The following is a 14,717-nucleotide window of genomic DNA, read 5'->3' on the forward strand; positions in this document are numbered from 1 at the left end:
GGGGGGGGGGGGGGGGGCAGTGAACGGATCAGGGGGCACAAGGGACACAGAATTGGACTGTTTGGCAGTCAAAGGATCTGTGTTGGCAGAGCAGCGGGTAGTAAATAAATAGCTATGATCAGAAGCTTGTCAGCCACTGATCATAGCTATTCATTTGCTCAGATTATGCTTCCCTACTGGTAGTGCTGCATGGTGATTGTGTTTTTACTATTCCTCTCTTTCAGTACAAACCTGTTAACATTTTTATACTGACTGAAACTAATACATTGCTAAAGCAGTAATTTATTTATCTCAGCAGTTGTTTAACATTGCTGCCTGTTATACAGTTAGCAATATAGCTTGAAATATATGGAACAGCAAGCATATGAAAATGTGCAGTTAAAACATGTAAAAATGCATTAGGTATTACTTTTAGGCATATTGGGCAATAAGTAAAAATAATTTCCTTTTAAACATTTCTTCCTGAAATGTTATCAGTATAGAAAAATAAGTATTATGATATATAAAACAAATGGACAGTATTTCATTCACAGGGTAATTGCTTAATTTGTTTTCTAAGATCTGTTTATTTTCTATTGCTTAGGACACGAACTGCATTTGAAATTAAGCTGCACAGGACAAGTAAATCTACAGACCTCCGGATACCATCCTCTGTATGCACGATGTTTAATGTGTTGGTGGATGCTAAAAAGCAGTGCACTAAGCTTTGTGTTCTTGATGGTGGGCAAGAGGTAAGGTCTTACGTGTATATTCTTTGCTCGTTTTCAGTTGCATGATCCTCTTGCATAGTTGTTGTGTAATTTGCACTAATGGTAAACTTTTTTGTTGAATTCAGGGACTGATGTGAATGTACAACTATGTAAAACGCTGCATAAAATTGTTGGCGCTATTGAAATACCTGTAATAAATAAATAAATATGAGGGGGGAGTTGTTAAATGCTGGCCATTTTTAGGGCTTATAGACAATCTACTGTCAAAAAGGCGAATAGGAAGCTGAGCATTGCCATGGGGTACATGTACTAAATAAATATAAAAAAAGAAAAATACCATACAGTATGCAGAGGGCCCAAATTTACTAAAGACAAGGGACAAGGCTGGGGTAGAATTGGTCAGCAGCAAGTTAGAGGGCAGTATTGAAAATACACAAATGTTTAGTAACATACTTGAGTAATGTCTTAAAGCTGCACATGGTGTCACCGAACAGTGCAGTTTTCTCGCAGTCTCAACGACAGCATACACTGGCGGCACTGGACTTTGCAGTTGTTTTTTTTTTGTTGTTGTTTTTTTAATTAGCTTGGCTTACTTACAGCAGCAGCATCCCAATCAAATTAATTTCAGTTAAAAAAAAACACTTGCTTTCTCATCAAAAGGTAATATATCCACTTTGACCACCAAATAGCAATTGGCCAGTACTGTTGTCGTCCTTGTTCTCACTGATGCAAAATTGTCCTGCAGGTGGCTAATTTAAATCAATCTCTAATTAAAGGTGGCCACACACCTTGCGATAATCGCGGGAAATCCTGCAATCGTGCGATTATCGTAAGGTGTGTGGGAGCCGTGCGACCTCTGCTACTGTAAGGTCGCACGACTTTTATCTTAGGAACATGTTCGAAAACCCGCCGTCCAGGTATTTTTTTTTAACTACCACTGATTGAACCTTGCGATAAAAGCCAGAAGGATGGGGCCGCCGTGCGACGATCGTATATGACAGTTCGATCATCGGACGAAAAGTTTCGTACGATAATCGTAAAGTGTATGGGCACCTTAAGTGATATAATGTCATGTGGTTTAGGTGCCCACCGTTCTTCCATTTAGCTTCTTTTTTTTTTCTTCAAAGGATGCAGCAGCAAATGAAAGGCAGCTCCATGCTCCACTTTGTGCACTCCATACTTAAAAAAGGCCATATAAACATAAAGTAAAATGAAAAAAAAAACACAAATGAAATAAAAAACCCCAAATACCTTTTTTTTTAAAAAGGCCTTGCAGAAAAAGAAAAAAATGTTTTCTGTAGACAGGCAGCAACTACAAGTGACTGCTGACCTCAAATCAAACACAAAATAAAAGCCTAACAAGTTGTTCTTTTGTTTTTTTTTTAACCAAAGGGCTAACAATCAGTATCAAAGTAAAGGTTCCTAACTGATCTAATCTCTATCTCTAGTCTGCGTTCCCTGCAACAACTTCCAATCCACTGACACTATGGCTGTTCTGTGCAGGTTTGGCTTAACCAAAATCCCCTTTTTTAAGCTCTGATGCCCATCCCCAGTTTTCCTCCCTTCAAATATTTTACTTACCTGTCCACACTGCTCCAAAATCTTCACTGTGTGGTCTGCTCAGCACTGTTAAGCTTTTTCTTTAATTTTTTTACTCAATACTTTGGAAGGTTCATACGCTGTCAAGAAACCCCTCAGGTCAGAAGCCTAACTAGAAACCTCAGGGCCTTGGTGCAAGAAGCCATGAAACCACCCTATCAAAAAAAGCTTGTTTTTTTCCAATAAATAATTGTTGTAAATGGCTGCTGTTGCTGGCGTAAGTAAACCTATTGTTAGCAAAATGTATCCTGCAATTACTGTAAAGCATGTTCCAATCATTGGTGGAACTACCAGGGCGGCAGCAGTCACATGTGAATATTTAGGAATCCTAAATATAGTTCTCAAACTATAGAGCTATAGCCGCCAAGAGTCTGTTTAAAGGGGCTTGCTGCCAGTGACGTATGACATACAGAACGCCAGGACCCAGTCTCACATGCAACCTTGGTAGTTCCGCCATTGCCTCAAGTACTTCTCTATGTGATTGAATTGAGATTGGATGTGGGTAGATACTGGCCTAGACAGTGAATACTTTAAAAAAGAGGCTGTGTGGTGCCAAGCAGGCCTCATAGTAAAGAACTTGAAGGAGCAACATAAAGTAAGTAGAGGACTTAAAGGGGAACAGCCTGGGGATGGGCATTGGAGCCCAATAAAATACATTTTAGTAAAATCGCAGATTTTAAGACTTTAACCAAGGTGCACTCATTGTCAGTCATTGTATGTTCTCTGTCATTTCTATATGTCATGTATTTTTGTTTCTTCATTATTGTTGCTCATTATTATCTTTTATTGTATTTTATTTCCATGTCCATTTGTTTCTGGATCATTCCATTATATCATCCAGTTTTCTGAGCAGTGGGTAAGTGTTTGTTTACATGAATAGGAATTCACTGAAAATATTGATTTTGTGTACCATTTATACCGTTATGGTGTTGACATCCCATTGTGATTGCAGGACTCACCTTCCCCTAGCCCCGTTTTCTCATTTTGCAGTAGAAATAATGATAGCCATGCTTGTAAAGGCAGTAGGCAAGCTGCAGTATTGTTTTTGGTTGCTGCATTTTTTTCTTATTGATTAAAATAAGCCATTATGCAGATTAGTAATTTAACTGAAAAATTTTAATTTGTTATGTTTGTGACTGTTCTGTGATGAAATCTGTCAAATCACACACAGATACAGAAGATGGGAGATCTGTCAATGCTGCTATTTTAGACAGAGCTGTCTATATACACTGAGTGGCCAGTTTATTATGACCACCTGACGTTTGTAGGCAAATTAGCTATAATTAGCAATAATTTCGCGCTGAAGTTGCTAGAGGGCCAGACCATTATAAATAAGGAAGCAGGTTGTTTACTACGACAGTAGAAGTGATTTTTTTCTGAAGATATGGGTAAACAATGCGAGTTAACAGCCTTTGAACGTGGGATGATTGTTGGCGCTCTGAGCCATGGAGCGAGTATCAGCAAAACAGCAGAATTTTTTTGTCAATGTTAGGACAGAACGGAGAGTGGCAAGACTGGTACAAGACAACAGAAGGGCAACAGTGCAGTGTCAGATTATTCGCATCATCTTTCAACATCTCGTGGAGTCACGAGGCGGCCCAACAAAGTCCTCTCATGGCCCAACGAAGTACTGATGGGGTGGTCATAATAATCTGTCCACTCAGTGTATAGTCAAAGCAGTTTTCTTTCATAGTTATGATATTACTCCAGTGAAGTTTAATTCCATAAACCTGATGTTGGTGACATTTTGTTTCATGAAGAATAACTATATAAAAAAAAAATAACATAAGCTCTTTAAATTTATGTGGGGTTACCAAGCAGCTTTGCAAGTCAAACTTTTACCTCTGCTTTTTCTTTCCCTGCGTTGTGAGAGCTGTCTTCACAGGCCTAACCATTCAGAGGCATCCCATCGCACTCCAAACCAATGTATCCTCCATGTGTAGCTTAAATGGGTGCTGAAATGGCCAACGGATGGAGCCGTAAGACTGAAGGAAATAATGAGATCACCAGCACACTAAGGTCCACTTCATCGATCCATCTGTTATTGATGTTTAGATAAACATGGTGTCACAAGCAAATGCAACGTTTCAGAACCACATGCGTTCCCTTCATCAGTCTTGAAGGGGCCGCATGTGGCTCCGAAACATTACATTTGCTTGTAACACCATGTTACCTAAAAGTCATTAAAAGACGCATCGATGAAGTGGATCTTGGTATGCTAGACTAAGCACTTCCTAAGCATATTCCTCCGATCTGCAGTTCATATTGTACAGACCAGGAAAAAATAACAGCAAAGAAGGCACCTGTTTCACACACATTTTAATTAAAACTTACAAAAGCAGAGGGAGAAAAAAAGACAAAAGTTAAAGTTATTTCTGCTAAGTTGTAGTCCATGAATATATTACAAGAGATAAGGGGTTATAAAAGTACAGCTATCCTTTAAAGAAAATCCAAATAAACAAGGTAGATACATTATTTAATTTAGCCTTACATAAAGAACGTTTCTTCAACTATCATTATTGCGTCTTGCTGCCTGTGGCAAGAAGCTGTATTCTCTCTCAGGATGCTTTTTTAACCTTTTTTATTGTAAGCCTCTGTGTAGCCATGCGTTGATGTATATCCTAATATTAGTAAATTGATTGGTAATAAAGTAATGGAGTCAATTGATGCAAATAGTATGTAACATTTAATATAACCTCAAACACTTTTCATAGCTGCTAGTCAGACCTGTGAAGAGGTATTGTGGCTCATGCACGTATATATGTTGGTGTATCTTGCTTAAAATGCCTTTCTTGCAATCAATCCACATAATTGTTTTTTAACCCTTTTGCTGCCAGAACCATTTTTTGCACATATGTTAAAACTGCACACATTCTAGTCTCGAAGATTACTTAAAACCCCCAGAATTATACTTTATCTGAAAGCAGAGACCCTGTAGAATAAAATAGTGGCCATTGCAATTTTGAATATCACACGATGTAAGTGCAACTGTTTATTAAACCCAAGTTTTCCATAAAAAATATTTTTAAATTAATTTTGGTGTACATAAACACAATATAATATAATGAGGTCGGGCCAAGCAAATAGATAGCAAACATGCCAACCTTCAAAATTGTGTTCGCCAGTGAAATGGCGAAAAACTATGGTACACAAAGTTATTCACAGGTGATGCTTTAAAGGGCTTTATAGGTCAATTTAGAGATAACATTGAACAACTCTAGAATTATTGTTTTTACTGTGGTGAACACAACAATACCCAACATGTGTGTAATTTTTGTATATAGGCCCATTATGTCACCTCTGTACTCCAGTAAAGCAGATCAAGCACAGATCGTACTTTAAAACCAGAAGTGACAAAAAGCATGTCACTTCTCACTTCATTCAGCACAGGGGCAATCAGCCAACAGATGTCCTGCATCCCGCATGCTGACACCCACCATGCCGGTCTAGCTATTGCAGCTTTGAGTTTATTTTAATACCTTAAAGCCTGGATGTACCAGACACACCCAAAAGAGTTCAAGGGGTTAATAAAGTTGGATTTGATGACATCAGTGTGCGACTTCCTGCTATCCTTTTAAGTCAGATTCTCTTGGTGTTACCCTCTTCAGTAGTTCCAAGGCCCAATCATTTATTTGCATCAGATTGGGTTGTTTATAGCCAGCTTTTGATTACAATTAGATCAAACTTTATTTTAGGAGCCATACATACACAAATCTAGTTAATTTCTTAAATGTCACAATTCCTTTTCACACAAAGTTTATATTACAGATACAGTATATTCTTAAACACATACTGCAGTATTTTCAGTATTCTTGCAACACAGCAACATCTTTGTGCCTTTTTGTTTCCTCTTTATCTTTTTGTTTTATTTTTGTTTAATGAAACAAACCAGTTCATTGTGTTCATTCAGAAGCATTGTAAATAAACTGAAGCTTGCCTATGTATTCCCCCAATTCTTCGCCGTATTTTGATACTTTTGAGAGGATACTAATGAAGTTAACAATTGGAATGTTGATTTTATTTGAAGTGGTTTTCTTGGAAGAAAAGAAATTGCAATGTTATCTAATTGACGAGCTTCTGTATATTCCCTATAAACGTGTTACATATTTTGAGACAAACCAGAGCTAGAGAAAAAAAAAATACAATACAATACAAGATAAAGATTGGATATGCTAGTTGTCAGCTCTGGTTATTTGCCATTCATTTGTATGTGTTGATGAAATTTCTATTATGTACTACCTTAAATATATTGTGAAAACTACAACGCTTCTATCGCGGCATAGAAAAAAGGCCTTTCTCATGTGGATAAATGGAAGCTCATTTCTTTCTAAAGCACATTTAGCTAAACTTATGAATACGAGTTGTCAGACATGCAATGTTGTATTAATTGAATCTTTTTCTAGTCTTTTTGGTTTTCCATCCAGAAATGCTCTTTAGAAAAACGCATGGTTACCTTAATTGTAGGAAACACAAAAAGTATCCTTCACATTCCTTCTCTTGAATGAGAATGGCAAATCAATTCATCTAAATAATAACCCCATTAGCTGCTTAACTCAGCATCGAACATGGGAAAATGTACCAGATAGAATGAGAGACTGTTGATTGGATGGATAATTTTCAAGGTTTTGTTCGTCTAATGTGTATTGAGAATACAATTATATTTTATGTACTAAGAGATATCTAACATTGTAATAATTGTGTTTTTGTTCTCACATTACAGCAACAGTACCATTCCAAAATAGATGACTTAATTGAGGAAACTGTTACAGAAATTATATCACTTCTTGTTTTGAAGGTACATTTATTTATATATGTTTTTATAACTTTAGCTTATTTTCATCATTGGAGTTGCCTCTCTATTTGCATTGTGGGAAGACTTTAACAATTCACACAGGCATGTGAGGGTGACACTGTTTGTCCTATATCTGTTTATAATTTTAGCATGTAAAGTGCTGTCTGCATTTGAAATGTGGATAGTTCTAGTTATATAGTACTGCAGGTTTTGCGTGGGCAGGTTCCTGGAGCATTGCAGTACAGTTTGTCTGCTGTCAACATCCACACTTCCATTCTCCCCAGGAAGACTTCCTGCCTTTCCAGTGCCTATTCTAATACTTTTCACAGATTTTTAGACTGTTTGCATATTAACTGTTTTTTTGTATTACCCTGTAAAGATCCCGACAATATTGTTGGGATCCACCTCGCTGCATGATTGACAGTTGGCTCTGCTCCTCTAGTGGCAGAGCTACTGTGCCCACCCCCTCCCTATTTGTCATGAGCACTGGAGGAAAGAAGTGGGGAGGGGGGGAATCCCTGTGAGGTGTTGTGACTGACAGTCACCGCTCTCTATAGGGAGAAGATCATGAACTGAGCAATCAGCACTTTGTGATTGCTCAGTTCTCGATCAATAGAGCTGGCATGTGACACGTCAGCTCTAACTATAGGGATAAGTGGATTTCACTCTCCCCATAGTTTTTCTTTAATTCATTTGACGTAGTGCTTCCTAAGATGGCCCTAACACCGGAAAAGTGTGGCAAAAGCTTTACTAAACCACCCTGAAAAATCTTACTATATAAACAATATCACTTTCAGGTGCATTAAAAATATTCAGATTAACCGTAATATAAGAAAATGATATATGTGTACAGATTTGATTTCAGCATATGGTTTGGACATTTGGTTTCTGTAACAATAGTTTGAGGTCTAGATGTTCCAGTTTATTTGGGCTGTGTGAGAGAATGTGAGAAGGTTGTATTCTTCAACCTCCAATGAGAGATTCCTGGGGATGGAGAGTTAAAGACAGCAACCGAAAGTGTCGGTGTATGGATATGTAGTTTTTAGGGTCGTGTTTTCTGATCAATAATGGGGAACCAAGGGGCGCTGTGAGTTATCAAGAGAAGAGTGGGGGAGGGGGATCAAGGATCTATCAAAGAGAAATGAAGTTGGCAAGTTTAAACGGGGAGGATGGGGAGAAAGAAAGAGTAGTAGAGAGTGGGAGAGGAAAGAGAAGAAAAAAAGGGGAGTATTGAGAAAAGTACAGGAAAACAGATAGCATTGTCAGATGAGCAGTAGCAAGGGTTAGGGTCATGGCCACTTGCTGGTCAGCCAGCCAAGAACTGTAATTCAGGGTGGGTCTGAACATGCGAGAGCAGGGGTCCTCAAACTACGGCCCGCGGGCCACATCCAGCCCGCCAGGGTCCTTGGCCCGGCCTGTTCGGGTGTCAATGCCGGGGAGCTGCAGGCCCCTACCTTTGCTACCTCCCAGCCGGCCGTTGTACAAGAACGGCCGGCCGGGAGCTCTCTAGATAAGCCACAGCCACTTGTGCGTGCCTTGCGGCGCGCTCAAACGGGAGATCCAGTCAATTTAAAAACAGGCAAATTACTCCCCCTGTCCGCTCGCCTTTGGCTCCGTGGGATCTGAATCTTGTGCTTTCAGTGTTGCTGGAATCCCCGTTTGGACCTCTTCAGGAGATTCCGCTTATGTCTTTGTCATAGAAAGTGGCCTTTTTGGTGGCCATCACTTCCGTTCGGCGGGTGTCGGAGCAAGTCCCCGTTGCTGGTTTTGCATCGGGACAAGGCGGTTCTCCGTCCTCGGCCGGCGTTCCTGCCGTAGGTTGTGTCGGCATTCCATCTGAATGAAGACATTGTATTCATCCAGCCCGTCACCCTGGGGACACTTGCTAGAAGAAATTCAAGTCAAAACGGAAGAAAGGAAAAAAAATTCTCCAGAGAAATTTTTTTAGCTCCTTACTCCTGACGCTAGGCAAAAAACTGGAGACTTGTCAGCAAGTGAGGGGTTGGGCCACCAGCAGGGGCCGCCCCTAGGCTGTCTTTTTGTTATGTGCTTAGCGTCCTACTCCTGCAGGTGGCGATATACCCTACCATTCAGGATCTACGATCTGTTGCCCTGTGTCCTTCAATGAACGGAGAGAAAATTATTTTACGGTGAGTACAAAAATCCTATTTTTTCATATTTTTGTGGTTAAAAACATTTTTTACATATGGTTCAGAACAGATTAACCTCATTTACATTGAACCCTATGGGAAAATTTGATTCGGTTCGTGACCAGAATCGTGGAGCCAATTAAGTTCATGAACCAAGGTACCACTGTATATCCTCCTTTCTGTACAGTGGCTACTAAATGTATATTGGCCGTAACCTGATTGGAGAATTTCAATGAGGTTGCCGTTTACCCATTCCCCCGCCCCCCGTGAGATGTGATAATCAAACAAGATTATAGTCACATAACATGCAGATAAATGCAGTCAATGATATAAATATATATGTATATATTCCCATATATCAAAATATCTAATGAAGATGTTGCACAAGCAAAACTTTATATGACAACACTAAGCAAGATAAGTACATTAAAGTTTGAATGTTCACAATATTATACTGACTGGGAAGATGCTTCCTAAGAAAGATGTACTTTTAATGTATCACTTCTAACTGCTTTATTAATAAACTCACATCGCAATGTATAAGTGAGTATAAAATGTTTGAAAGTCATTGTTCTTTGTATAGCAATAATTTTAATGATACCATTTTTTTGTACTAATTGACATTTCTAATTAACTTCCTGCACAGTCACTGAGCAAACATTGTTAAGCTGTGTTTTTTAATTACGTCTATGTCACCCTTTCTAACACCATATCTAACTAATGCTGTTAATCAAAGTTTGTTTCAGTGCTGGAAGGAGTTCTGTCTAAATTGGCAAGATATGATGAAGGCACGTTCTTTTCATCTATTCTCTCTTTCACTGTAAGTATATGTCATTTAGTATTCTAAAGTTATCAGATTTCCATGGCTGACATTTCCAAAGGCTGGTCATACTATCAAATTATCTCTAGTGATTCAGGAGAAAGAAAAACTTCATGTAGTTTAAAGTTCAACTTCAGAAAAAAAAAAATAGCAATGAGTATCCATCATCATTGAAGCTGTCATTTGTACAGTATAGGGCGGTACTGCAGGCATAAGATACTAACCAATAGAGGTAACTTATTTAGATTGTGCATTTTTTTTCATGGAGTTCCACTTTAAAGATCTAGTGTTACTCTATCAATCATATCAAAGGGTTATGGCTGTTTATTTACTGTATTGACACACTTGCAGGTAATAGTTACTGCTTAGTGTAGGAGAAGCAGAAAGTTTTGAAATTTAAGTTGTAAAATGTAGGAGCAAGTATTAAACATAAAATTTGTTCCATTTCCCCAGATGTGTCTCAGTCAGCAGGAAATATTGGGCTTCTCAGCAGTTTACATTTGGCAAACATTACATAGTAAGATTCATTTCTAAGGGGTCTGCTTATAAACAATTCGCAGAGCCAATGTGGTTTTATAAGATGACATTTGAAAATGCATTTGTCCTATTAAGAAAATATACAAGAACGTTCGTTTTGTTCATCCATTCGCACAGAACAAACATTCACAGAGATTCACAGGATCAATGGCTCTGTGAATTGTTTATAAATAAACTCCTAAGTATTATTAATCTTGTTTGGCACACTTAGAGATCATTATTATGATGATAACCCTAAATTAAAGCAAAGCATCAGGAGAATAGCTAAGGATACAATGGAAATACTGTGGGTGAGTTACTAAAGGAGTAAAGCTTGTTTGCTTTGTAAGGGAATTTTCACTTAGCTTAGTGAATGAGGTGAAGCTCTGCTGACAATCATCCAATCATAGAAGGGACACAAGCGATTACTGACCTTAGTTTAACACTGGGTTCAACCACCAGGTGAGAGGCAAAAGGTGGAGGTGTTTGGATATCATCACTTCACAAAGGATTTATATTTTCACGGTTAAACATACTGATATCTGGAATACATCTGCATCTACATAGCACTATTCATTAACTGGTGGATCACCGTTGCAAGTTTATCAAGTTTCAAGTGACTGGTTGTGACATGGACATTGGAATAGATTGTATAGCATGATTATGCTAGTTATGATCATGATAATAGGTTGTTGTTTGTTTTAGTGTTTAGTACAAATTGCTGTTGTCATTGTTGATAGTGCTACATTATAAGCTTTCTTACTTTGGTTTGTGTTTGATGACACATTCTAAGTTTTGGCAGCTGCACACTAGAGACAGGGAATAAATAGCACAGACATTTTTGATATAATCATCCAATCATGTGCAAGCAAAAATCCTGTCTTTTAATCTTCCTTGCACATTATTGGATATTGGCTGCAAGCACTGTTTGGCTGATGATTTTCCAACATTTTTCTAAAGCAGAAGTTGATCTGATGATCAAATACTGTCGAGGGGATACGGTCACCAACAGATCGAATTTTGGCTGATTCCTGTTTTACCTGCCAGAATATTTAAAACTCTGTCCAAACACTTGCATGATCCAAGCACCCTTCCCTGACAGTCTAGCCAGGTCACTGACCTAACTTTTCTCCGCTACAGTTAAGTAATACAGCTTGCTGGTGATGCAGCAGCTCCCTGATTAGGTAGTCATTATGTTCTCCCTTCCTGTAGCTTGTTTAGGAGGGAAGTCTGACAGTTTTTTATAATGCTGTAGAACCTAATTGGTAGGGATGCACCGATACCAAGTATTTAGGGCAAGTACTCCTACTCGCCAAATGCTCCCAATGCCTATCCTGATATCGTAACTTCCGGTATCAGGAAGCCGGGCAGCTAGTCATTACACACTGCCTGGCTTTCCTGATTGGCGGGGAAGCCGGCTCCATGCTCCCTCGTCACCAGGGAGCATGGAGCTGGCTTCCCGGCCAATCGGGAAGCCGGGGGAGGGTAATTACTCACCCCCTGGCTTCCTGATTATTTAGGAAGCTGGCCAATCAGGTTTTTCTAGCCATCATGATTGGCTAGAAAGCCGGCTCCATGCTTCCTCGTCACCTGGTGACAAGAGAGCATGGAGATGGGTTCCTGGGTAATCAGGAAGCCGGGTGGCGAGTCATTACACGCCACCCGTTTTCCTTAATGGGACTTCGGGTATCGGTATTTGGTATCTGCGAGTACCGAAAAAGATTATCAGTACTCGATACCGAAAAACTGGTATCGGTGCATCCCTACTAATTGGTTTAGAGCATTTTCCCTCTGTCCTGCAGTACTACTCTGGAGGCATAACAGGAAATAGATATCAAGATAGCAGATAGCAATGCTTACAGGATTAAGAGCTGTGACTTTTACATATGCACAGACTTCAGTCTTAAGGGCTTCTGTTTCTTTATTTAGATAAGTGAATGAAAAAGATCAAGTGTTGTTCATATAGTGGACTGTCTTTTTTTACAAGTTTTATTATATTATTTATTGAATTTAAAATTATGAAAAAAGTAAACTGTTTACGAAAAGTAGAAATGTATAAATTGATTGACAAAATGCAATTAATCAGTCAATGCTTCCATTTTGTGAATTACTGAATTGAATTGTGACTTATTAAATTAGGATTCTTCATCTGGAAGCTTGATTAGATTAAAAAGGATGGTGTAATTAAGATAATTATGGAGTTGAGAAATTAATACATGTAATATGTTCAGGGCTGAGAAGTGCGTTCCTTTGCTAATTATTTGTATAGCTTTACACTATTGATTTGCTTTTTTTTTTCAGGTGAAAGCTGCTTCAAAGTATGTGGAAGTACCAGTAAGTGATATCAGTTTCCATGTCCTCGTCTACATGTAATACATGCTTAGTCAGTAAATCAGTGCAAACGGTAATAAATATGTTTAAAAGAATCCATAGCAACCTATTAAAAATGTATATTTTTATTTGCTTTATTCAAGTATAGTGAAGTCTAATTGGTTACCATAGATTACCGTCTCATGCCTATTCCTATTGATCTTTTACTTGCGCCTAAATTAAATAACTCAGTTGAGTCTTCACTTTAATTACCAGTTTTGTAATTTCCCTGGAATCAAATGTTGTATTAATAATACACTGATATGGATAAATATACTGTATTCTCTTCAGCAGAAGTTTCCAAACTTTATTTACTTGTATTTTATAGATAACAAGCAGCAGTTATGCAAACATACAAAATAATCAGTAATAAAGAAAAGTAAAGGAAATTACACTAAATCAATTACCTCTGCTTACTGCCTTGATTATAAGTAGGGTATAGTTTGGTGAGTGCATGGGCATACAGAAAGTAAGCTCTGTTGGGTAGACTACTATTAGCCACACTAATGGTATTAGCTGAGCTTTGGGTACCTCACTGTAAGCTGTAAACAAAAACACACACAGTATATAAGAAAGTGGAATTTAGAAAATATAGATACATTTTGCCACAGTCTTCTTATCTAATAGATTTGCTAATCAAACTTGGCAAATTACCGATTATTAATTGCCCTAGTAGGTTTTTGCTAGTAGCCCTGTGTTTACAGTTAGTGTAATAAAAACTAATGAAAGGTGTATTTAGTGTCCTGCAATCACTAGCATGTTGGGCAAATTTTGTGCATAATAATTCTCCTGTATTTTTAATTAACCCCATTTCCCTTTTTAAACTAGATATTCGAACAGGAAAGAATTTCTTGCTTTAATAAATGTGCACAATGCTTATTGCCATTTAGTAGAAAATATAAGATCCTGAGTTTTAAGTACTCTTTTTGATATTTTCCATCTAGATATAGTAGAGGTAATTTAAAACCTAGTTTAAAGAGTTAGCCGAATGTTTTTACATTTAGTACAACACAGAAAGGTAAAGAATTGTTTCAGTATGTCCTTGGGAAGTGTTCAATTTTGTTAAGCAGTAAGCACTAGAGTGAAGGGTTCCCTAAGGAATCATTGAAAACCTCCTCATGATCCCCAGAGCCAGACAGCAACATTGTTTTTCTCGGTGCACTTTTCCAGTTGGGAGAAGGAGGTTTGTAACCTAGTAACCCTCACACTACAAACCCAAATATTTTGATGTAAACAGTAGTCTTGAAAATTGTTATACTGTGCTTAAGCGACTTGGTTTTAAGGTTGCCAGCCTGGCTTGTTTCCAACCTTGATGGGTTAATTTGGAAAAGCTGTTGACTATTTTTTTGTGCACGCTACCCTATATATTTACTTTCCTGATTCGTAAAGTACACTGCTAAAAAGCAGAAATAAAGAAATGTTAAAAAAAGAAGTTCTTACTTTTTCTGGCAACTAGTTTCCAGACTTGGACAAACCCTGCCCTCTGCACAACATTATGTAGAACTTCTGCTTGATTATCTAATGTAGAAGAAAAATCAGGAGCTGTAGCTTAATATCAAAAACATTTTTCATGGGAACTGTTTACATCTCTATTGTGTGTGAATTAGACAGAGCCCCAAATACAGAGTGATATGGTTCTTTTGTAGGCAAACTATGCAACATTATAACAGTTTTCAGTAAAGCTGAACCACTAGTTGTATCTGATTATAAAATGAGAAGACAAACAATGGAAATCATTGCAGAGAAAATTGTTAATATGA

General features: G+C 38.1%; 1 protein-coding gene across 7 annotated transcripts in view; it reads left to right on the forward strand.

Moving 5' to 3' along the window:
* Positions 1 to 14,717, forward strand: part of CADPS2 (calcium dependent secretion activator 2) — a 254,962-nt gene that overhangs the window by 197,467 nt on the left and 42,778 nt on the right. For 4 of the 7 annotated variants that reach the window (XM_018557765.1, XM_018557764.1, XM_018557767.1 and 1 more), the window contains 4 exons: positions 584 to 731; positions 7,030 to 7,104; positions 9,988 to 10,071; positions 12,889 to 12,921. In XM_018557765.1, the coding sequence (XP_018413267.1) occupies positions 584 to 731; positions 7,030 to 7,104; positions 9,988 to 10,071; positions 12,889 to 12,921 (340 nt within the window). Of the gene's footprint in view, positions 1 to 583; positions 732 to 3,150; positions 3,166 to 7,029; positions 7,105 to 9,987; positions 10,072 to 12,888; positions 12,922 to 14,717 lie in introns of all 7 variants that reach the window. The other 3 variants (XM_018557761.1, XM_018557762.1, XM_018557766.1) reach the window with 1 other exon arrangement.

This window comes from Nanorana parkeri, unplaced genomic scaffold (assembly GCF_000935625.1).
Source record: "Nanorana parkeri isolate BGI_ZX_2015 unplaced genomic scaffold, ASM93562v1 scaffold301, whole genome shotgun sequence".
Taxonomy (NCBI): Eukaryota; Metazoa; Chordata; class Amphibia; order Anura; family Dicroglossidae; genus Nanorana; species Nanorana parkeri.